This window comes from Macaca nemestrina, chromosome 4 (genome assembly GCF_043159975.1).
Source record: "Macaca nemestrina isolate mMacNem1 chromosome 4, mMacNem.hap1, whole genome shotgun sequence".
NCBI lineage: Eukaryota > Metazoa > Chordata > Mammalia > Primates > Cercopithecidae > Macaca > Macaca nemestrina.
In genome coordinates, this window is record NC_092128.1 from 67728208 (window position 1) to 67752536 (window position 24329).

The 24329-nt window shown below is 39.6% G+C and overlaps 1 protein-coding gene across 4 annotated transcripts; it reads right to left on the reverse strand.

Annotated features, from left to right (window-relative positions):
• Nucleotides 1-269: 269 nt before the first annotated feature.
• Nucleotides 270-22517, reverse strand: LOC105475453 (sorcin). Of its 4 annotated transcripts, none has more exons than XM_011730704.3 (8): nucleotides 22410-22517; nucleotides 15812-15895; nucleotides 14021-14090; nucleotides 7760-7803; nucleotides 6829-6976; nucleotides 6139-6252; nucleotides 5339-5397; nucleotides 270-3444 (listed from the first exon to the last, which is right to left on the reverse strand). In XM_011730704.3, the coding sequence occupies exons 1-8, from the start codon at nucleotides 22413-22415 to the stop codon at nucleotides 3418-3420; spliced, it is 552 nt and encodes a 183-aa protein (XP_011729006.1). In that variant the 5' UTR covers nucleotides 22416-22517; the 3' UTR covers nucleotides 270-3417. The 4 variants fall into 4 exon arrangements, with proteins under 4 accessions (XP_011729006.1, XP_011729004.1, XP_011729005.1 ...); XM_011730702.3 differs by lacking the exon at nucleotides 22410-22517 and adding an exon at nucleotides 16917-17060; XM_011730703.3 differs by lacking the exon at nucleotides 22410-22517 and adding an exon at nucleotides 16091-16138.
• Nucleotides 22518-24329: the final 1812 nt, after the last annotated feature.

Here is a 24329-nt window from a genome sequence, read left to right on the forward strand (position 1 = left end):
TCCTCTATCCTGTCCTGTAGACCAGGCGGTGGTGCTTAGTTAATAAGCTCACCTGTGCTGCATTCTAAAGCACTGCGCCTAGGATGGGCTCATGAGTTCATTGCCTACAAACTGTTCCACCCTGGCCGTTTCATCTTCCAGGCAGGCATGTTACCTGCCCATCATTATTCTGGCATTTGCAGGGTCCTTGCCATCTGCTCATAGGCTGCATAGGAAATAAGTTATAAGTAGTCAAGGTACTGTTTTAATGTGAGAAAAAGAGAAGGAAGTCATGGCTTATACATTTATTATGAGATTTTAAAAGTTTATGATGATTACATGCTCCATTTCTTGTATTTATAATATTTTAGTCATATAATAATTCATTTAGATGAACACTGAAACAGTAACACACTCGGCTGAGCCAAAGCAAAGTCTAGTTCACAGATGGCTGAAGTTTTAGCTCACATGCCATCTCACGGACTTCACAGTACCACCTGGAACATCATGCTGAAGGAGAGTCTAAACTCCAGTTTGGCTCAATAGAAGCAAGAACTTTAATTTAATAAAGTTAATTAAATAAAGTTAATTAATTCAATTAAATTTAATAATTTAATTGACTGCTGTGGTGCAAATCTATGCCAGCTATCCCCAGGAAACACCAGGTCTCTGGCAGCCACATTCCTATGGAAGTGCACGAAATGTGTTAAAAGTACTTTATAAATCATGGATCTCTTGAAACACACGAGTAAAGCACACATCTCCAAAATAAAATTAAATCCTAAATGAGGGTGATTTGAGGAGCTTAATTCTGCAAATAGTTGAAGTATTCAAGCTTGAGCTCGCAGCTTTACCATGCTCCAACTGGATTCTTTAAGAAAAAGTAAACAAACCAGGAAATAATTTTAAAGTAGTGGGTGAGGCTACACAAGAAGTATACAATGAATGAAACACAACCCAACATAAAATAGAAGTAAGGCAACAGATTCCACTTGTAATGAAGACTGGCTGTAATTAAAGGAGATGAATACATCAAATTTGTCAAGGGGAAGGAAACTTTCTAACTGCAGGGACATGCTGAAGACTATGCTGCATGCTTTTGGAAAGAATGGGTGAAAGCAGAAGGGGAGGAGATAAAGAGATTCGTTTTGAGGTATCAATAATTAAAACAGAATTAACTGAATGATGTCTGATATGGTTTGGCTCTGTGTCCCCACCCAAATCTCATCTCGAACTGTAATCCCCATGTGTCGAGGGAGGGACCTGTAAGCCCCACATCAAGGGAGGGAAGTGATTGGATCATGGGGGCAGTTTCCCCCACTGTGTTAGTGAGTTCTCATGAGATCTAATGGCTTTATAAGCGTCTGGCATTTCCCCTGCTTGCATTTCTCTCTCCTGCTGCCTTGTGAAGAAGGTGTCTGCTTCCCCTCCCACCATGACTGCAAGTTTCCTGAGGCCTCCCCAGCCATGTGGAACTGTGAGTCAAACCTCTTTCCTTCATAACTTACCCAGTCTTGGATAGTGTCTTTATAGCAGTGTGAGAACAAACTAATATAATGTCAGAGGGATGGTTTTGTAATACTTTAGCAGTTACCCAAAGCCAATTCAGAACCACAATTGATACAGCACACCTTGGGACTTGTTCAAATATGGCCCATAACCTTCAGCAAGGGCCTTCTTCCCTACTGCTTATCCTCAACCAGGAAATTACCATTTCCTTAAACTATGATTTCCTCAGAGGACCCTGGTGAGTTGAAACCAAACAGCAGGCGCTGGAACACTGAAGGTAAGCTCCCTGCCTCCTAATCCTCCGAGCCCCTTTTTGGCCCTTTTCTAGACAGCCCAGGCTCAAGCAGAGCTTTGTGGCCTCATAGACAATATATGGAGATACAATCACCGTGTAATATATAGCAGGCTGCTTAGTCTGCTGTAGTTGCCGTGTAATATATAGCAGGCTGCTTCACATTCTGATACGTAACCTGGGCTAACTAACTTGTCATAGTTACATGTTAGGTTTGAATAATATGTATTTTAACAACAGTTTAAAAATTAATAGTGAAATGAGGCTAAAGATGCTTAGAGAAAATGTTTTATTTTCAATGGTTGACAACTAATTGTTCAGTTGAATGGTGAGTCTCACCCTGCATCCTAAAATAAGACAGATACTCTGCTGGCAAGTAGAAAATAGACTAATTTCATTTTTTAATCTGTTAAGCTCTCTTGATAAAAAAGGCAAACCAGGCCACTTTTGAGAAACAAACATTGTTAGTGCTTCTTGTATCAACACACTTTTCATATTCAGAACTACTCCCAAGAGATAACATATTATCTCCTTTTCAAAGATGGGGAAACTGAAACTTGGCATTATCTATAATGACCAAACCACACAGAAAAAGGCACAAGCCAGCATTAGCATTCAGATCTTACTTGAAACTGTACAGCTCAAAATTTTTTAAAAAATTTCTTCCATTATAAATGTAGTACCTGCTGACTGGAGAATGTTTGGAAAAGCAGTAAGAAGGGAGAAGATTAACTCATGCTCCTGACTCCCAGTGGTAGCCACATCAATGTTTTGGTACATACTTTCCAATACTCTGCTATGTGTATTTTTTAAAGTGTGAACACATGGTATATCAAAATGGATGTATCAGTATTTTAAAAACTAGAATCTGATTTTAAAAGGAAAGCATATAGAAAATCTGAAAAATACTGAAATATATAAAGAAAATTAAAGTCATCTAGAATTCCATTAATCAAAAATAAACATTGTTAATATTTTCATATATTCCCTTAGTCTTTTTCTATCAATCAATTTTCTTTTTATATAGTTAAGCTTATAATGTACAAGATTTTTAAGTATAGTTAACAAAGGTTTAAATAGATGACAAAAAGGGACTTGCTGACAGACAGTATTTGCCAATCAAATTATTCAATAGGTTTTAAAGGGCCTGTGCTAAATTTCTACTAAGGTGAATCCTGACATGGATTACTGGATTACCTTTTTTGTTGTTTTTTTGCACCCAAGTGGGTCTATGTCATTTACATAAGTTTTTATGTGTGGAGTATTCTTTCTAGGAGAGGAAAGGTAACAGTTGTAGTCTGATTAACAGTTTTTAGTGTCTCATAATGAAAAATAAATAATGTGACTTAAACATTTTGCATACTTAAATTTACACAGTTTTAGCAAGAAAATAAGGCATGACTGATAATGGCTCAGGAAAGTTCTAAAGGGTGTAACAGACTAGATCTTATTAAAGTTCCAAAGAATTTATTATCAAAATTAAAAACAAAACTTCAGTTTTACATAAAGTAATAAACTTTACAACAGCATTGAAAGTCGTGATGTAAGTTTACACATATTACTGAAGGCAAAGAGGACAAGCAAAGGAGGATATTCCAGTTGGAATGTCGATTACATTCATGCAGCTTCCTCTTGATTTAAACGCTCATGACACATTGAATGAACTGAAAGAAAAATCAGCGTTACATGACAGACCTCAAAACACTTATACAGCACAGCCTATTTCTGGCAGCTTGCATTGGGTTTTCTAATTTGAACGTGGGTAAAACAACCCCTACAACTTTCTAAGATATGAGTAAATGATAGATGGAAAAGTTTCCTTTTCTTAGGGAAGCAGTGTAATATAAAATCCATAGGGTTTCTCACATCAAAACTTCTTAGAGAAAGCAGATACAACGTCAATGGATAAATAATTTAATATCTAAGAGTCTAGAAATGGTCGTGGTCAAAGGCACTTACCACAAACACAAATAACTGGAGTTTATACTGTTGTATCACGTGGGGATTTCTGAACTGCACAGTATTACCCCATTACTCTAATGGAACACCTTAAACAGTTTATTCCCTTAAAATCTGCTTTATTAAAATAAATTGTAGCATGCAAGTGTATGTATGCACAGAAACAGAACAGCTAAGCCTTCAGATACCTGAGATTAGAAATACTGGTATTTGCTCTGAAATGTTGGCTTCCCCACTAAACATAAAGCAATAGATTCTGCTCTATCAGCGTTCCCTATACTAGTAAGGTACTGTAAGCTGCTAACCCTTGCAGCTCTATCGCAAGGTCAAGGTGATTATCCCTATTTTAGAGAAAAGGAAAATAAGGATCAGGATGTTTAGAAATCTTTTAAGTAGCCCCATCTGAAGTCAAGGCCCATGGTCTTTCCATTCCCCAGGCAGCCTCCTGATCTTTAGAAACAGCAAGTGGACTGTCAACTAAGAAGTTAACGCATGTTAAAGAGAACACACCCGTAAGCAGGTAAAATAAGCATATTCACACACACATACTAAGCTTTTAAAAGTGTACTTATAACTGCAGCAGCTGCTAAACCAAAAATATATGCATCTTATATTTTGTAATGGAGAATGGAATATTCAGTGATTACAGTCATTTCAGTTCAAGTTTTTTTTTTTGTTTTTTGTTTTTTTTAAATCAATGGCCGAGCAAAAACTGAAGAAACAAGTAACCAATCTCCCTAGCTTTGTTATATACATCCAGCTAATGCCATCAAAGATGGCACTTGGTTATGTTCACACTGGTTACATGGCCTTACCCTAACCTAGTTTAGTGGGGCTGTTTAGTAAATAACTTGTTTTAAATTGTGATTTGGCTGGGAGCAGTGGTTCACGCCTGTAATCCCAACACTTTAGGAGGCCTAGGCGGATGGGTCACAAGGTCAGGAGATCGAGACCATCCTGGCTAACACAGTGAAACCCTGTCTCTACTAAAAATACAAAAAAACTTGCTAGAACCCAGAAGGCGGAGGTTGCAGTGAGCCAAGATTGCACCACTGCACTCCACCCTGGGCAACAGAGCAAGACTCCATCTCAAAAAAAAAAATTGTGATTTAAGTTGGTGCCTGCCTTATGCCCTCAATGAAGAACATAGGTATGCAAAGCTATTGAGCTGTTACCTATTCTCAATGACAGACATGATTTGTTTATAGAAGACAAAAGCAGATACTATATCTGCATAGTGTTTTTCAAGGGCATTTTTAGTAGAAATCTTACAACAGCTCAGTGAAAAAGGCATTACTACTGTATCTTCTTTATTCATATAGTGTCACAGCAATTAAGAAACCCGCTTAAGTGATCCAGCTAATAAATACAACAAGCTGGGTCTTGAACCCAGGTCTTTGAATGCAAATCAAACCATAGTCTAACTATAGTTAAGACTAATACATGAAATTAATAAATTCTGGATGATAACTCTTTCTAACTTTTGAATCCCTTATGTCTCTGGCATCCTTAAGATGTTCTTAACAGCTAATTTCAAAGGGATACCCATCTGGTGTACATCTTTTTCATCTACTGTATTTCTTAATTTCTAAGACTTACATCATCATATGGGAAATTCACAACACCTTGCTGAGCAGTATCCCGTCTTCGAAAGCTGTCTGTAAAACAACACAGTAAAATTTATGGTTTTTCTTTAAATGGTTTTTCTAACATCATAAAAGTTAGTTATTTTAGCATTTAATTCACATTGCAATAACATTTAAATTGTGCAACCAATTAACATAAACAAAAGACCAAAGCAAAGAAGCCAACTATATGAATAGTAAAATATTTAATATGCAACAAAATAACAGGCAGAAGTTGGCCGGCTGTCTTTTTCAATGTGGATCTGGAGAAAATACCTTACCCAAAGTCAGTAAAAGCTGTGCAACTTCCATGGCCATTACTTAATTGTGATAAAAGCACAGAATTTCTAGCTTCTTAATAACAAAGATACTGCTTAAGAAACAGAGTCCCCGATATAATAAATGGTCTGTGATCAATTTCTCCACCATTTCAGCTCTGCCCTATGGAAAAGGATTTTACTTTAATTTCATTCTTTCCAGATATGTCACATTATAGGGAAAAATTCATCATAATCTGATCAAAAATGCACAAGTTAGCTGATTATGTTTTAGAACATTTTAGTAAAATTTGTTTATTTTAATGGCAGATTACTTACTAATCTAAAATAAATTCTGGAAAAAAACCAAAAAATTATTCTGCTAGATATGCTTAACAGTAATTTGAAATACTAAAGCAAGAAAAAAATTGGGGAAGAATAAAAGGAGAAGCACTGAGAGATGAATGTAATAACTGTGTCTTGGCTTGTGGTGATGACATGACCTTATAGAACTCACCTGTAAGAGCCCTCAGTTTGACGCAGCAGGCGATGTAGTCATCGAAGGTGATCTTTCCATTGGTGCTGTATCGTTTTGCAATTGAATTCACAGCCTGGGGACTCAACCTAAATCCTAAAAGAAAAGTCACCCAGTAAAAAGGTTAAAGGATGGCAAAAGCCCATTAAAAAATAAAATAAAATAAAAATAAAAGAAGCACTCGTCTCTACTAAAAATACAAAAAATAGGCACTATTTTATTTTTTAAGACTGTGAACTCATATTAATTATGAACACACACAATTTCTAAGAAAACAGAAACTGCCTTCAGGTAGCAATTATTTATTTATTTATTTATTTATGAGAGGGAATCTCACTCTGTCGCCCAGGCTGGAGTGCAGTGGTGCGATCTCAGCTCACTGCAACCTCTGCCTCCTGTGTTCAAGTGATTCTCCTGTCTCAGCCTCCCGAATAGCTGGGATTACAGGCGCATCCCACCATGCCCAGCTAATTTTTTTGTATTTTACTAGAGATGGGGTTTTACCGTGTTGCCCAGGCTGGTCTTGAACTCCTGAGCTCAGGCAATCCACCCTCCTTAGCCTCCCAAAGTGCTGGGATTACAGGCATGAGCCACCGCGCCCAGCCTAGTTTTAAAAATAAAAAACAACTTACTTCTACCAATGAATGGAGAGTTCTAGTAAGCCATACCCACCCATTGTTGTCAGGGCCTTCTGCAATTCTTGTGGATCTACTGTTCCACTCCTGTCAGTGTCAAAACTGATAAAGTGTTGTCTCCAGCCATTCAGTACAGCCCAGAGTTCTTTAAATTCATTGAAACCCATTTTGCCAGACATATCTCTCTGAACTGTAATCAAGGATCAGAGCTGTATTTTGCAAGATTTTCTAAGGATTAAATGAAAGATCAAGGATAAGGGGAATTCAATATTCAATGACTAAAAAAGTTATTGTAGATTATTCTGGGTATGATGTAAGATTAATGATTTAAAAATAGAACAAAAAGGGGCTATGGAGAAAAACCTCAAGTACCTATTTTTACTGTGGGGAAAAGATAACTTACATGACCTGATTATAAGGAAATAGCGTTGCCACTGTGAACCACTTATAAAAAGCGGTCTTGTTACTGGAACTGGGCTGTGCTTTCTCGGTGCTTCAGGCTATGCTGTTTGCCCTTCTGTCCTACCATCATCTCTGGTACTAATATTCCCTTGTTTAGTGCTCCCAGACAAATGACATGGGATGGACTGGTGGATAGCTAGTGGATAGTCAGCACTAGCTAAACTCAGTCCAACAACTGGGATACGAAAAAAATTCCATCACTTGCAGAGGAATCAATGTTAAAGAAAAAAAAAAAAGCTCTCCTGACACTCTGGACTCTCTCTGGACTCTATACTTGTTCTATAATACTTTGATATTTCCTTGAATTTCTGAACAACATTCTGTTTACTAAATTTCTTTTCTTCCTTTATTCACACCAAATTATACCCTATAACAGAAGCTAATTATTTCAGAAAGCTTTTTAGTGATCATTTATTACTTTGTGTTTACTAGGTATTAATTCTAAGGTGAATTCCTTTAGAATTTTAGAAAAAAATATTCTAGACAACAATCAAGGTAAAGGATACATCCAGCATTGAAACCATAAGCCTGCAAGTCTCCAGGTTAAAAGCTGTTAAATCAAGAAAAGTACATACATATTAACACAAATCCAAAAATTCACATTACACTGGATACATTCAAATTAATTAGAAATGACTATTATACACTTTTATTTTTACATGCTATTCAATGTACATGTGACTAATCATATGGAACTTCAAAGTAGCCTTTTCTCCATAAAGAGGATTTTCTGCTAGGAACCCAAATATGATTTAAATAACTTTGATAGAATTCCTTTTAAAAAGTATTTCATAGGCCAGGTATGGTGGCTCACACCTGTAATTCCAGCACTTTGGGGGGCCAAGACAGGTGGATCACCTGAGGTCAGGAGTTTGAGACCAGCCTGGCCAACGTGGCAAAAACTCATCTCTACTAAAAATGCAAAAATTAGCCAGGCGTGGTGGCGCATGCCCATAATCCCAGCTACTCAGGAGGTTGAGGCAGGAGAATTGCTTGCACCTGGGAGGAGGAGGTTACAGTGAGTGAGCTGAGATCATGCCAGTGCACTCCAGCCTGGGTGACAGGGCAAGACTCCGTCTCAAAAAAAAAAAAACAACAAAACAGTATTACATAGTACTGTTCATACTTTCTTGCTTTGAAAGTGTAATATAGAGAGTTCAAGTCACCATAACGAACCATAATGTATTATATCCAACATGGTTGGTGGGAAGTTGGGGTTGCTTTGTTCCAACTCATAAATGACTATAAATTGCTGGTTTTGCTAATTTTGTGTCTGATTGTTTTTCTATTTTCCCTTCAATGTCAGGTACTGAGCAGTAACCTGCTACCTCAAATAGTGTATGAGCTCTTAGCTTATATATGAAACCAGGTAAATACAGGTGTTAGAATTATGTGTTAAATAAGAGTACTCTAGATAAGACCCCATGACCAATAGTGGCCACTATTCAGAAGGCTTTTTAATTTACCTACAGTTTAGGAGTGTTCTGAGGGCATTTTGGTACCTCACTTATGTAACCAAACCAGAGCACACGCAGTGGGTGTGGTTACTGGTAATCTAAGCATTAGGAAATTAAAAACAAATAACCTCTTACATTGTATTAATGGGAATCAATGACTGAAGAAATTGTATGGGTACAAAGAAGCTATAAGGCTAAATGGCAGAAGTGACAAGGGTCACGTGGGAAAAGCTGGTATAAATTCTGCAAGTTTGTTAACATACAGAACTAACATTTTTTACAGCTCTTTCTAGCTTCATAATTTTTCTCTAACCAAACTGAAATTAAAACACAACTGCACTAATTACTGTAATGTCTCCCAACAGTGCAAACTATAGGTTTTACACATTTAATAGATTCCTGTGTTTGGCATATTCTTTAGTGGAAATAAAAGACTAGTGACTATTTCTATTTAGGTCCTTCAATCTCCATCCGATCCACAGATAATATTCTCTTAGATGAGAGGAGGAGGAAGCACTTTTTACACTTTTGGGAAAGAGCTGGGAGATTCTTCATTCTGACATTTAAGTTGTGTGGAGGTATGAAGTTCCTCTAATCCGGAGCTGTAGTTCTCCACCCTGGTGCTTATCAAAATCAAAGCTTTAAAAGATTCTGATACCTGGGCTGCACCACAGAACAATTAAATCAGGAACTCTGGGTGTGGGACCCAGGTATTTGTATTTTTAAAAAGCTTTTCAGATTATTCTAGTGAGCAGCCAAGGTTGAGACCATCATTCTACTCTTAAGTGTGATTCCTGGACCAGCTGTATTAGCATCACCCAGGAGCCTGAAGAACTGCAGAATCTCAGCCCTTAACCTACACCAATAAAATCAGAAGCTGAATTTTAGCAAATGTGCAGGTGATATATATTTATGTTAAAGCAGCTGGCTCAACCTGAACTAGCATCACCTGGAAACCTGTTAGAGGTGAAATTCTCAGGGCTCACTCCAGACCTCTGAATGAGAAACTCTAGCGCAGGACCCAGCAATCTGGTTTTTGTAAGCTTTCCAGGCGATGCCAATGCTGCTCAAGTTTAAGAACTACTGCTCTGGATGGCCTGACAACCACAAGGCAGAGCCGACTGTGTTGGGCTCACGTGAAGGTACTGAAGAGGCTATGAGGCAGACAGCTTCTCTATCTCTGTTAATGAATCACACCCTCATCCACTCAGCAGTCACCCAAGCCAGAAACCTGGGAGCCTCCTCAATTCCCTCTCCACCAATAATCAATCACCTTCTAAACAGCTGTAAAGTCCATTTCCAGCCCCACTGTCTCTTTAGTTAGCATTTCTCTCACCTGTATGACTAACAGCCCTGACTCTTGTTTTACTTCCATGTCCTCCAATTTATTTGTCTTTACCCTACAGTCAGGGGTGGTATGTGCTCTCCTATGTAAAACCCAGTATCAGTGATCTACTGCTCTCAGGATAAAGTCCAAGCACCTTAACTGGCACATAAGGTAACACACTTATTTTGCCAGTCAAGCTCATCTCTTATTCTCATTCAACCCCGTACACTATCTTCATGGAGAATTTCTCAGTTTCTTGACTGAACCACACTATTTCTGGGTCTTTTGCACATGCTGTTCTAACAGCCTAGGACACAACTTCCCCATCCCACTCATTTCATGGTCGGCCTCAATTTTGATGAACTTTCACTTCTGCTCAGCTTAGGTATCAATTCTGCAAGGAAAATTTTCCTGACTCCTGTCTGGGTTATGTGCCCATCTTATGTGATTCCACAGCCTCTCTCCTTACTTATCCCAGTGCTTTTCCCCAACACCCAGGCATTGATTGTGGCTACAGAGCCAGCACCTAGCTCACAGGAAGTGTTCACTAAAAATGCACTGGTTGAATGAATGGATGGATAGCACCAAATTCTCACCCCCATGCAGGAAGCTGTTAGAGCCTTGCATTTTATATGTACAACCCTCTTAGATCGTCTAAGAAAGAATGTTTTTTGAATAAAATTTTCTGATCTTTACTAATGTTCAAAAATTAATGTATAATCTTAAATCAAAATGCCAATGAGGCTACAGGGCTATGATTTTTCTGACTTGGAAAATTTTCCATATTCATTAACTCAACAGCCACCTGTTAAGTCCTTATTATGTTCAGGGCTCAGGGTAACAGCAACTTTGGAGATACAATTGTGAAACTGCATACTGCCCTAGCTGACAGTCTAAGGAAAAGATAAGTCACATACACATACAACCCTAATCATGGTAGAGTGCTGAATTATAATGGAGGCGCCAGAAAGTACTAGACGGGATTGAGAAGTGAGAGGCTCCTTCTTAGTAAGAGAATCAAGAAAGACTTCATAGAAGACATAGAATTTAAGCCAAGCCTTGAATGACAAGAATGATGGGGGCATTTGGTGACAGCTAAGGACCAGCATAAGCAAAAAGAGAAGTAGAAGGCCCAGGACAGGCAAAGTGTAAGTGAAGAGCTCAATATGACTTTCAAAGAGTACAAAAGGAGTGGGAGAAAATATGTTTGGTCAGGGGAAGCTGCATTACAGAGGATCCTGAATTCCTTCTGAGCTGTTAGTAAAGACTGAGGAGGAGAGGGACAGATCAAGATCAGGAATCTGGTCATCTTTTGTGAGAAGGATCTGAAAGGGCAGTGAGATGGCAGTGAACAAAAGTCAATGAACAAAAAATATACCATTCCAGACAGTTCCAATGAACTAGAATGCTGATGTCCAATAAGTTTGGGTAAGGAAAACTCTTTCTCAATTTTGTTAATAGTATAGCTTTTATCAGTGTTAACTCTACTTTAAATAATTATTTAAAATTAAAATTATAAGTATTATATATTACATAGTTGTGATATATAAGTGTAACAACATATAATTATAACTATAAATTATTAAATTACCAATTCAACATTTTAAAATAAATTATTTAAATTAAATGTTAATTTTAATAATTTCCAAAGAATCTCTGCTGTAATTTTACCTTTACTCTTTTTCTTCTCTTCTAGTCATTGTACTAGAATGCTTCAAACATCTTTTCTTCTCACAGAAACATACAATATAATAGACCTAGAAGGAAAGCCCTACCTCCAGCTATTTCTCTCAACCTTACCACCGATGAACAACTAAATTCAGGAAAACAAGAGAAGCTGAATTACAATCTTACTGACTGGAACATAACTTCTCTCACCAACTCCACCTCTAGGTACGACTGCTTCCTTTTAAACTGGTTAAGAAGGGCCCATAGGCTCTGAGCTGGAGTATCCAACCAGCCCATCCAATTCGCATCTGTGCTTTTTGGTTTGGAAGCTGGGTTTAAAAGACTAATCTCCATATAATATCTGTATTACAAAACCCTGACCCCTCATAGGCAGGATGGTTCTGTGGTTCAGTACAGCCACCAGAGAGGAGGCAAATGGATTCAATCACATAGTCCCCATGACTCAGGAAATGCTTTCTCTTTAATGCACTGATCTAAGGCCATCACTAAATGTGGCTTTCTCAAAGAAATTTTAAAAGGACTGCTCTCTAAGAATATACAACCCATTTTGTTAGTCAGATTCTAAAATCTACCACACCTCATCTACTGAAAGGGTGTAGAATAACAAGCTGTGCTGTGATCTCACTGCACTTTGATAAACCCTGCTATTAGGCAGGCCTACCTTGTTCACCAGCTCAACTGCGTAACAATTAACAATTTAAATGTACTACCTACACAGTAAAGAAGAACATCCCCTAATCCAAAAAGTGCTTATTTTGTTTAGGACTAGATTAAATAACAGGAACTTGAAAGGTTCTTTGTTTGTATTAATTCCTCCAAACTAAAGTCACATAAAACAAAGGATGATGAAAACAAATGCAAAGAGTTCAAAGACAGACATCTAATACATGGCATGTCAAATAGTTTTTTTAAAAAGGCCACTATAAATTCACAGGTGTGAATTCTAGTTTGAACATTTTATTCCACAGCTAACCATGAAATTGGGTCTTCAATTTGATGTTCTGTCTCAATTAATAACTGGCAAAGAAGTTGGCAGGTAATGTATTTGAAGCAAGACATTATTCTCTACCCTGGAAATCTATCATGTTCAAGATCTAATTTCAAGAGGAACCACTTCATGTGTGTTGGATGACGAGAAGCCCCCAATTGGGATGCAGCAATTTTTTGGATTTTTTGAGACAGGCTGTCACCCAGGCTGGAGTGCTGTAGCACAATCTTGGCTCACTGCAACCTCCGCCTCCTGGGCTCGCGTAATCCTCCCACCTCAGCCTCCTGAGTAGCTGGGATCACAGGTGCATGCCACCATGCCTGGCTAATTTTTAAATTTTTTGCAGAGACAAGGTCTCACTATGTTGCCCAGACTAGTCTTGAACTCCTGGGCTCAAGCAATCCTCCCACCTTGGCCTCCTAAAGTGCTGGGATTACAGGTGTGAGCCGCTGTGCCCTGCCACGGATGGAGCATCTTTGCAGTATTTCACTACTCTCAGCTCATGGCAGAGTGCTTTTTCAAAAGGCAGTGGTAGGGTTAGGGCTGAATTATGGAGCAGCAGGTCCAGTAAGTAGAAAGAGCAGTTCCCACTTAGCCTGAACACATTCTATGAAGTGGAAGAGGAAAGACCTGAGGGATGTCATGGCGACCACTTATGTTAGCAGGAGCATGCCCAAAGCTCAGACCAGGAGTTCAGGATAGGCCACTCAGGGACCAGGGGTGCAGGAGCAGCCACTCAAAGTCCTAAGTGCCACCAGGTCAGGACAGAGTAGGCTTTTGGCAAATAACAGTAAATGTTAGTTCCTAATGTCGGTTAATGACACCTGACCTGGCACATTCCATTTCAGCACCCTACCTTGTCCTCTGTGAAGGAGGCCACCCAAACTGTCTCACTGGTTCTAGGTACACAAAACCCAAATCTGAGAAATCCACTAAATTGGCAGGTAGGATGGAATAATTTATTATCACTATTATTTTAGAGACAAGGTCTTGCTCTGTTGCTCAGGCTGGAGTGCAGTGGTACAATCACAGATTACTGCAGCCAAAAACTCTTGGCCTCAAGCGATCCTCCTGCCTGGGCCTCTGAAGTACTGGGATTACAGGTATGAGCCACTGTGCCCAACCTGGAGTGATTTAACAACCGTTTTCAAATCAACATTTTGAAATAGTACTATATTTTAGCTTTCGGAATTCTAAACTTTGCTAGATCAGACAAGCTCAGTTTTCTTGAAGGCTGTAATCACAAGTAACAGCTAAAATAGGAAACACAAGTACATTTAGACAAACTTTGGGACTGTCAACTTACGTTTGTATCCTCCAGCAATGCCAGACTGTGTCAGACATCTCTGCAATTCATCAGCATCTATCTGCCCATCCTTTTGAAAAACAAATTAGAGGGATCATAATAGTGATTTGTACTTTCAAGTTATTTGTTTACCTTCAGCATTCAATGAAGCAATAACAACCAAGAAAATCAGTATCATCATGCATGACCTTTTATTAAAAGGAATGCCTTCCAAAAGTGGGCATTCTTTTCCTTCACCCACTGCCACAATTAATGATGAAAGAAAGAGTCTGTCTTGGCAACTACTCTTCTGTCAATCTGAGCTAGGAAACTGCTACAGCTAAACATTTTAAAATAATTTATGTAAGTTGCTTAATCATAATTCCTTGTTTTCTTTTCTTTTTTTTTTGTTTGAGGCGGGTGGACAGAGCAAGCTACACACCAGACATAAGTAAAGAGAAGGCTTGGTTCAAACAGAAAGAGGACTCTTGGTCACTTTTTCTTATGACATAGTGAATGTTTTTTTTTCAGAGCACAAATACATCTGGAAGATACACATTAGGTTCCCAGTGCCTGTTCACTGGCTGAACTGGGAAAGAACTAGATATATGTGATTTTTAGGGACTTTAAAATAAAATACCTAAATCCTCAAGTCACTGGGTATTATAGGTTATCAATGAGGAGCAAGAGCAACAATTTGAAACACAATGGGTATGCTGAATACAGGCCAGGGCTGCTGAAAGCTAAGCAGGTGGGGTCACTTACATGCTGGAGGCACTGGCAATCTAAGAATGCTGGTCTTGAGGTTTGCCATGTCTTGTGGTTTCAAAGATACGGATCATTAACAGATTAAGTAGACACTTAAGGGGAAGGTCTTCCAGTTTTAGACTATTTTTCCATTCAATTTCTTAAGCTGTATTTCTTAGAGTACTACCTTAAAAAGTGGTCTTCGGTTTTTTTTATCCCATAATATTCTACAGTTTTCACATTAAAATTTTGCTATTTCTAGCTTTTGGTCAAAACAAGACTAGGTTGAATTCATAAGAACAAACATCCCCTCTGGACATGTCTGGGTTATACCGACAGTATATTTACTGTACACAGTGACCTCATGAGCTAGGGAAGTGTCCTCTCACAATGTAAGATAGCACCTGTCAATGTAAGACAGCTCCTGTCATATGACGCAGAATGCAGGCAAGTGAAAGGTCTTGGGGAGCTGACCTTCTGCTTCTCTGGGTCAACAGGCCACAGCACCTAATAAGGACACGGAGGGGGAGGGGCTAACCTAGTAACAGCATCTGCGTCAAAGAGAAACTACATTGTTCACAAGATTAACTTCCTGATACTAATAAGGGGACAGTAACTTGCTTATTTAGAACCTGGTGGGTTTTTACCATATTTCCTAAGTGGGTGAATGATTAGCAATCAAGTTCAACCCAAAGGAAGTGCCCATGAGAATCGGGCTATGTAATTACTAATAAACGTCTTTAAGTTGTACAAACAAGGGTTTATATTTACCAGATCTAGAATTTCTTCGCTGGAAACCACCCTGGAACATTTAATTCAACCACAAGTTTGGTTTCGAACTGAACTCACATAAATACGAGTAACACTTTGTCCTAATTTATTCTGAACATTCAAAAATAAATAACTAAAATAAGAAACAAAGAACTTTCTTTTTTTCTTTTTTTTTCTTTTGCAGAAGCAAAGGGACTCAGTACCAGAGGAAGTTCGCTTTTCAGTGTCACTATATCAAAAGCTACCACAAATGCGGACAATAACGGCTCTTTAATATTAAAGGTAAAAGCTAACCTGTCCAGCTACAGCAGCAAAGTAACCATACAGCGGATCCTGAGTTTGTCCGGGAAACGCAGGTCCTCCGGGAGCCCCTCCGTACTGTGAAACAGGAAACACAAACCCGTCATTCAAGTTTTCTTCTTTCACCACTGAGGGCTTTCGTGCAAGGCCAGACAACTGCCCGCCTGCCTGCCCTTCACAAGGCTCACCTCCCCACCCCCAGGCACATTCTGCCAACACTCCATCCCTCTCTTCCATTCACACCCCCGTAATTTAAAAACTGGCGACTTGGACCATAAAGAGTTGCTGTGGAAGTGATGTCTGCATATGTAAAGCAACTTTTAAAATCCCTATTAACTTGAAGATTACTGAGGTGAGTGCAAACTAGGCAAGCCAATGAAAGGGCTTGGAATTCTCCTTTTGTTGTTACAGCATTTATGGTATTTTAAAAGCGTTTTATGAACGATGGAAGGCTGGAGTTGGTAACATTCTGAGACGGGTGTAGCCTAGGGAAGAGTAAGGTGTCTGACCCGGCTGTATCTCGTGGGTGGCGAGGGAACACTGCCTGTCTCGGAAACAGTTCCCAAGACAACGCGCATCCCAGACGCCCGGCAAGGCTGCCTTCCTACAGGTCTTTTACTTCAGTAGGTTTTCCTTTTTTTTCTGTCCCCCTTCTCACTTTTTTTTTTCTTTTTTCTTTTTTCTTTTTTTTTTTGAGGGAGGAAGGTATATCGCAGTATCATTCTAGAATAAAATGACTGTTGTTGCTTTGGGAGGCAACCGAGAGGGCGGGGGTGGGGTGAAGTGGGGGTTAGTCAACACCCAATTAACACGATTTCATGCCGCGTATCCGAGAAGCCGCAGGGCGGGCTTCTGGGGTCCCAATCCACCTTCACCTTGGGCCCGCAGAGCCATCCAGGAGAAGGGACGGGGGAAACCAGGGGAGAGGCCGAACCGCAGGGGCCTAGGGCGAGGCCGCGAGCGCAGGCAGAAGCCGAGGGCGGAAGGAGCCCGGGCAGCTGCCCAGCAGCGCCTCACCCCGCTGGCCGCAGCATCTCCAAGGTGGCCTCTTAGCGCCCCGGAGCCGCCTGGGCAGCGATCCCGCGCAATCACCACTTACCCCGCCTGGGTAGTACCCGCCGCCGGCGCCAGGATGCCCTGGGTACGCCATGGTGCAGACTGCGCCGCCGCCTCCCTGGCTCTGTGCACCAAGCCTCCCAGCCGCCTGCCCCGCCCCGCCCTGCCGCGAGGGGGCCGCCCCAGAGCGCACCACACGGGCGTGGGGGACGCGCTCCGCAGCTGTCTTCAGTTCCTGCCTGTGCACGCGGCCGTGGCTCCACTGCCTGCGCGCTTCTTCCTATCTTTGCCATTACTGTGCTAACGCAGTGCACGACCGAAGGTCCAGTGGTGGCCTACGACCTGCGAGGCAATTCACACCAGGGACTTTCCTCCCTCCGAAACTAATGGCACATTCCAACATCGATACACCGCCCCAGGAATTCTTTTTTTTTTTTTTCCGTTGGACTTGGCTATTATCTGGCACATTTCTTATTTTAAACAACTTTATTGGACAGGACGGAGCTACTATAAGCGGAGCGCACCATCGCGAGGCAGGGACTGAATTCCTTCGGGCAAGTCTTAGGTGCTAGTGGGTGAAGGAGTCGTTGAACGATGGAAATACGAAAGCTCCCTTGGAAAACAAGAATTAACTTGACGAACGGTGTGCAAGGGAGAGTCTGGCTTGCGGTTGATTGCAAAGTTCATTCAACGACAACGGCGTATTTCCTTCCTAGGGGTCAATTCCTTGCCTGTTTAAGCTGGGCGTGGCTCGTGTCCTGAGTAGGACAGGGGGCATTTTCCAGGCAGGACAGCCTCACCCAGATCGTTCTTAGCAAAATGAATTGTTTGAATTATCTGGATGATTCAGACAAAACAATCCATTTCCCTAAAATTATTCAGCTACTTTTTATATAAGAAAAGTTTAGAACAAAGTAAGAGTGTGTTTTTTCAGTATTCAGGAAGATAAGAGATAGGAACTTCAATGTAGGTTATTCTTCTTTACTTCACATATTTTTCTATCTCCCAGTTGAATAGTCCGAAGCAATTCAGGCGTGAGCTTTTTGTTTTGTTTTGTTTTGTTTTGTGTAATTTCAATGACACAGAAAAATGTTTGCTTGCCCTTCACTGTTAAGGACTAGACTTAATGATTTCCTGAATTTTAACATAGTGAGAAACGCATTAATAAGCAAGATTCACAGTATTTGTTGTGGAGGTTGCACAGAAACATTTAAAGGGTCATCAACATTTCACAAATATTGGAACACCCGCCAGTGTGCTTTTTCGCTGTGGTGGACGGGCTTCCTCCATTCTAAATTCGTGGGCTATTGTCCTCATTCGGTTCATTGTTTTTCTCTTCTGTGTAACTTCCCTCGCAAGCCCTATTGAAAACCAAAGTCCGAATCGTGAGAAAAATTCTAATAGTCCCTGTTGTGGCATAGCAAAGACACTGCATGTTGCCTGTTTTGTGTTTGATTCAGGAAGCAGGTTACTGTTTTCAATCATCAAGGTAGCAATCATCAAGGTAGATAAGACATCTAATAATGTCTGGTCTCTACCCTGGTCTCTCTTTGGAAGCCTGTTTCTTCAGAAAGAGGCAACCGACTATAAGGAAGAGATGTCAGGGCTGAACTCATTGTTGAGTATAAGCTCAAGACTCAAGTTTGAAAGAAGTATAAAGCATATAAAATATTTTTAAGTACTGCAGAATTAGCTTCGTGGATAAACGGCTATACGAATTGTCATATCAGTTGTGCTTCATCTTCCTACTGCTTTACTGCTAAGGAATTGCATTTTAATGGAGTGTTGCAAATTCGATTCTTACAATTATTGCTAACAAGTTGGTCAGCTGCTAATACTTTAGTTTGCAGGAAAATATTGTGGCAACTTATAATAACATCAGACATATATATAATAATAAAAATATGCCAGATCCTCATCGCATTTTACTTATTTGCTCAATCTTAATAAAAACCCATGAGATAGGTACTATTATCTTTCTCATTATACCGTTGAGGAAGGGGAAGGAACAAAACAGAGCTGAGGTGTGCTGCCAAGCCATCTGACTCCAGAGTCTGTGCTCTACACCCAGGGGCAAGTAAAGGGCCAGGTAGTAAATATTTTAGGCCTATGGGCCATACAGTCTCTGTATGAGAGAGTCTACATACATAGTGGTATGTAGACTATGTAGTCATAGTGGTATGGCCACATACCACTCAGCTCTGCTGTGTTGGCCACAAGTATCCGTAGACAATAGATAAATGAATGGCTGTTGATGGGTTCCAATGCAACTTTATTTATAGACACTGAAATTTGAATTTGAAATATTATTCTTCATTTTATTTTTTCCAACCATTTAAAAATGTAAATATTATTCTGAGCTCCTTGGTGTACAGAAATAGGAGGTGGATCAGATTTGGCCTTTGGGCAGTAGTTTATCAACCACTGCTGGAAGCCCCTTCAGAATGTGGGCTTATGACTCTCGGAGGTTAGTACTTTAGCAAATGATTTGCTGACTATAAGATAAAGCCTATGGGTAGAATACAGTTATTTGTCTGAACGATTTACTAAGTTCTAAAAAAAAAAAAAAAAGACTGTGGGAGGGTTATGACAGCAGCATGGGTTAGGGAGAGAACTATGTGAGGTTTATAGATAGGATGTGGGTCATGGTTATTTTGGTAAGTCATTGGAATTACAGAAACCTTTCTGATCATATGCTCCAATCCTGCTGTTTTACAGAAGAAAAGACCAAGGCTGAGGGATGGCAAATATCTGGCCCCAGCCCTTGAAGGGCAGACCTAGCCAGATGTAAATATTTCACCCTTCCCAGTTAAAGCTGTGACAGTAGCTAAACATGCTCTCAGAGAGAATCCCATTCTTTTGTGGTACACCTTCCCCAATTATGTTTTCAAGACAAAAGGCAGTGTGGACACTTCCTTATTCCTGGAGAAAAGTTAATGTAAAGCTCTACATATAGTATCCAAGCTGGACTTCTTCACTCAGATAAGTGGTGAAAGAAATAGTATAACTAAGTAACTGTAGTTATTTCACCATATCCTGCAGTTGAATTAACCATAGGTCTTCACTTGTCAGGAATAAATGAGCAATGACATTTGCCAATTTAAAGTCTCAACTTTTGTTTAGTTCTGATCTGTGTGTGGCACCTCGTGATTTAAAGACCTCTGCCTTAGAAAGAAACTCAGATCTCCAAATGTAAGTGGAAATGAGCGTTTGATAACAACATAGGTAACCAATTAATACTATCTCAATTTTCTTAAGATTGTTGGGAAAGAATGTGAAGCCTATGATGTTCATTTGGGAATAAAAGCCACCCTTTTTCTTGAACTGTCCAGAGTAAGAGCTCAGTTAATCATGCTATTATGTAATTTTTTCAAGGGATAGAAAACTTCCACTATTGATGTTTTAGTGCTTGCATGTAGGGTTTAACTGGTCCCTGGCACATTGTAGGTAGTAATGAATCATCAACCACAGCTCTTCAAACAACTTCTGTCACAATAGAAATGTTTGATATTTGTGCCACAGAATAACTAATCACATATGGCTATTGAGCCTGTGAAATGAGGAACTAAAATTTTAATTTAATTTAATTTAAAATGAAATAGCTGTGTGGCTAGTGCTACCCTCTTGAACAGTACAGGGACCCTTTTATCTGTGTTGGCTTCCTCCTCCCTGGAACTCAGAGAAAGCAAATTCATTTTCCTTGCCTGGAGTAGGCATGATAAACAAGATAAATCAGTTATTAACAAAACACAGCAAGGGCAGCCATCAGCTCTGTGACAAGTGTTCCCATATTCCTGTTCCTACAGAATAGATTCTTACTGACCTGTTCCTTCCCTTAATGAAGCTCTGAGCTAGAGTTGATGATCAGGATTAACCAGGAAGCTGAGGTTGGAGGAATTTATTATGGCTAAATAGATAGGCCTATATACATATATGTGTATGTATGTATATAGGTGTGCATATGTAAATATGTGTGTATTTTTACACACACACACACTTTATATATATATATATACTTTCTTGTCATTAGGGCTGTCAAAAATGACCTTCCAAAGATGAGTTCCCCATCACTAGAAGTGATCAGGGAGAGGCTCTCAGTTATGTAAAAGGGCAGGTTTGTACTTTGAGTAGGGGCTTGGATGAAATAATGCGCTATAGACTACAAAATATTTTCTGATGGCCTACTTAAACTTTACCCAGCCATGCCACGTAGATTATTCCTACTTCACAAGATGAAGAAACTGAGACTCTGACTTGCTCTAGGTTACCAGACTAATAGCAATTCCAGTATTAATTGCTCGTCTTGTCACTTCAGATCTTTTCTCAACCTCACACTATTTTCTCAGGACTCTTCCTTTTAAGATTATGCAATTTATATTGGATCAAGAATTTGGAGACATTGTTTTTCTTTTCCTGAACAGAATGTTTCAGAAATCAGAATATTAAATTTAAAGCAATTGTCTAAAATAATGTACATCTAGGTAATACTATTACTATCAATGATAAGAGTTAATTTTAGTGCAGATAATTATTTTTTGATGAACAAGATGTAAATATGCATGGCTAAATGGGTGGCTAAAGTGGTAGCTAAAGGGAGGTCAAGAAATGAATGCAAGAACTGGCTGTAATTAGTTTTTTTCTGAGGCTTGTACTGATTATCAAGTCTTTACAACTTTTACTTGTGACCATTACCATGTCTGGGACTACATAGAAAGCAGAATATTGAATACCGGACCTGTATGCTCAGGTAGAAAATCACCTGTGTTCAGCACCAGAGTTCTGTTAGGATGACTCTTCCTAAGAACATTGGACTAGTATATCATGGGGGTGTTAATTCTAGAAGCTAATTTTTGCAACCTAGGTCTATTTGTTCATAAAGGTCACTTTATGTCTGGTTCTCAGGCAAGCCCTCGAAAATTCTTTAAAGCCTTCAGTGTTCTCCTAAGGAGAAGCAGTCCTGGAGCCAGGGTAGAGCAGGGTAGGGACCCGAGAGCATCTAGGGCGTGGTTATTGCCTGTCCCCATTCCCATCTCAGTCCCTTTATCCAGCCAATCCTGATGTAACCAAGTTTACACAGAACCAGAAATAAATAGAGAAGCCAGACTTGTAGAGAAAGGAGGGGAAGATAATACAATCTCCATCTGTCCAATAAGCATGTCATATTGCAGCTCTGGGGAAGAAAGAATGACTATTCTTGAGTCCTAGGTGCCTAGGTACAGTAGGTATTTCCAGAAAGCCAAAATTCCATGAAGCTTATATATAAGTCAGCTACATGTAAATTGGGAGCTTCTTAATTAAAATAAGATACCTCTTACTTTATCTAGTTATTTTTCAGTAGTTACTTGCCTCTTTGCCATAGCACTGGGAAATCAGAGGCAAAGCTGAGAAAGGAAACTGGATTAATTGATTCTCAGCTTGAAAACCCATGGGTCAGTAGAACTACAAAGATTAGGAACTTTCTTATTCCTGATTAGTAGAATTAGAACATTGGAGCTGCATGGAACAGTCTAATATTATGTACATATTGTTTACTTGCCTGCATCTTGAATTGAAGTCTTATAGGTAGAAGCTGGTGTTCCTTAGAGGATTGCCTTCTTGCAGGGTGGCCAAATAGAAGAATCAAGAAGTATATAAACTGTAATAGCAGATGAATCACATTGCCTTCTTGACCTTTGGAAATCAGTAACCAACTATAAACATATTCAACAGTGTAGGCAGCTTTCCAATAGGCCCTAGAGAGGCCTTCTATGAAATGTGTTTATTTCACTGTTAGAAAGAATGACCTACCTAAGGCAGCTAGGAACCAATAACAACAGTATTAAATGCACGTACAGGTAAGTATTTGACATTCCTTCAGGATTATTACCTCTGTCTGAGAATTCTTAAGACCTGCAGGGCTTTGCGTTGGAACACTCATATGCGGGAGCTGGCTCATACTGGCCAGTGAGCCTATTTTCAGGCATTTTTCCAGCCTATTTTTTTTTGAAAAGGAGTCTTACCCTGTCTCCTAGGCTAGAGTGCAGTGGTGCAATCTCAGCTCAGTGTGACCTCTGCCTCCCTGGTTCAAGCAATTCTCTGCCTCAGCCTCCTGAGTAATTGGGATTACAGGCGCCTGCCACCACGCCCAGCTAATTTTCGTATTTTTAGTAGAGACCGGGTTTCACCGTCTTGGCCAGGCTGGTCTTGAACTCCTGACCTCATGATCCACCCGCCTCGGCCCCCCGAAGTGCTAGGATTACAGGCGTGACCACTGCGCCCACCCTTTTCCAACCTATTTTAAAACACAGCCAATAGTATAATTAGAACTTTTTAAACTTACTGAAAATCAAGATAATAAATAATCCAAATGCATCAATTGTTAATGATTTTTCTATATGGGTAGTGTGTAACTTTGTGCTGTTGGATGTTAATTCTCAATTCCAGACTCAGTCATACCATGTTAGTAGTTTGAATTTGCGAAAAGTTAGTAGTTTATTCCACCATGTTGGGAATATTTACACCCTGGAAATCAGTTTGCACAACAAACAAAAGATTCATTTATTGTTTTTTTTTTAAATTTTTTATTATGTACTCTAGATTTGGAGGTGGTATTTTGGAGAATATGTTAATAAGGTTTAAAGTTAAAAGTGTGTTGTTGCCAGGCACGGTGGCTCACACCTGTAATCCCAGCACTTTGGGAGGCCAAGGTGGGAGGATCATGAGGTCAGGAGATCGAGACCATCCTGGCTAACACGGTGAAATCCCATCTCTACTAAAAATATAAAAAATTAGCCAGGCATGGTGGCAGACACCTGTAGTCTCAGCTACTCGGGAGACTGAGGTAGGAGAATGGCATGAACCCGAGAGGTGGAGGTTGCAGTAAGCTGAGTTTGCACCACTGCACTCCAGCCCAGGCAGCAGAGCGAGACTCCATCTCAAAAAAAAAAAAAAAAGTGTGTTGTATCTACAGCCCTTATATTGTGAACTGCATGAACAGTTAAGGAAATATTCTCCCAGAAATATGACATCCACAAAGGAACACACTAATTATCCAGCAACAGATTTCAATGAAAAAGAAATTTATAAAAATCCTTAAAAAAAAAATTCAAAATAATGATACCAGAGAAGTTCAGTGAGACATAAGAGGACACAAATAAACAATATAATGAAATCAGAGAAATAATTAGGGATATGAGGGAAAAGTTTACCAAAGAGAGATATCATAGTAACCAAACAGAAACCCTGGATTTTATTTTACTGAATGAAGTAAAAAGTACATTCAAGAGCTTCAACAGTGGATTATATCAAGCAGAAGAAAGGCCTTCAGAACTTGAAAACAGATCTTTTGAAATAATCCAGTCAAACAAAAATAAAGAAAAAAATAAAAAGAATGAACAAAGCATAAGGGACACCACAGAGTGATCAAATATTCAAGTTTCCAGTGTTCCAGAAGGTGAAGAGAGGACCAAAGGAATAG

Excerpts from the sequence above, each read along its gene's own strand:
- LOC105475453 (XM_011730702.3), bottom strand. The coding sequence starts at position 16,967 with ATGGCGTACCCAGGGCATCCTGGCGCCGGCGGCGGGTACTACCCAGGC. Across the intron at positions 15,896-16,916 it reads GCGGGTACTACCCAGGCGGG|TACGGAGGGGCTCCCGGAGG; the intron begins GTAAGTGGTGAT and ends CCTGTTTCACAG. Across the intron at positions 5,398-6,138 it reads CAAACTGAGGGCTCTTACAG|ACAGCTTTCGAAGACGGGAT; the intron begins GTGAGTTCTATA and ends GTTGTTTTACAG.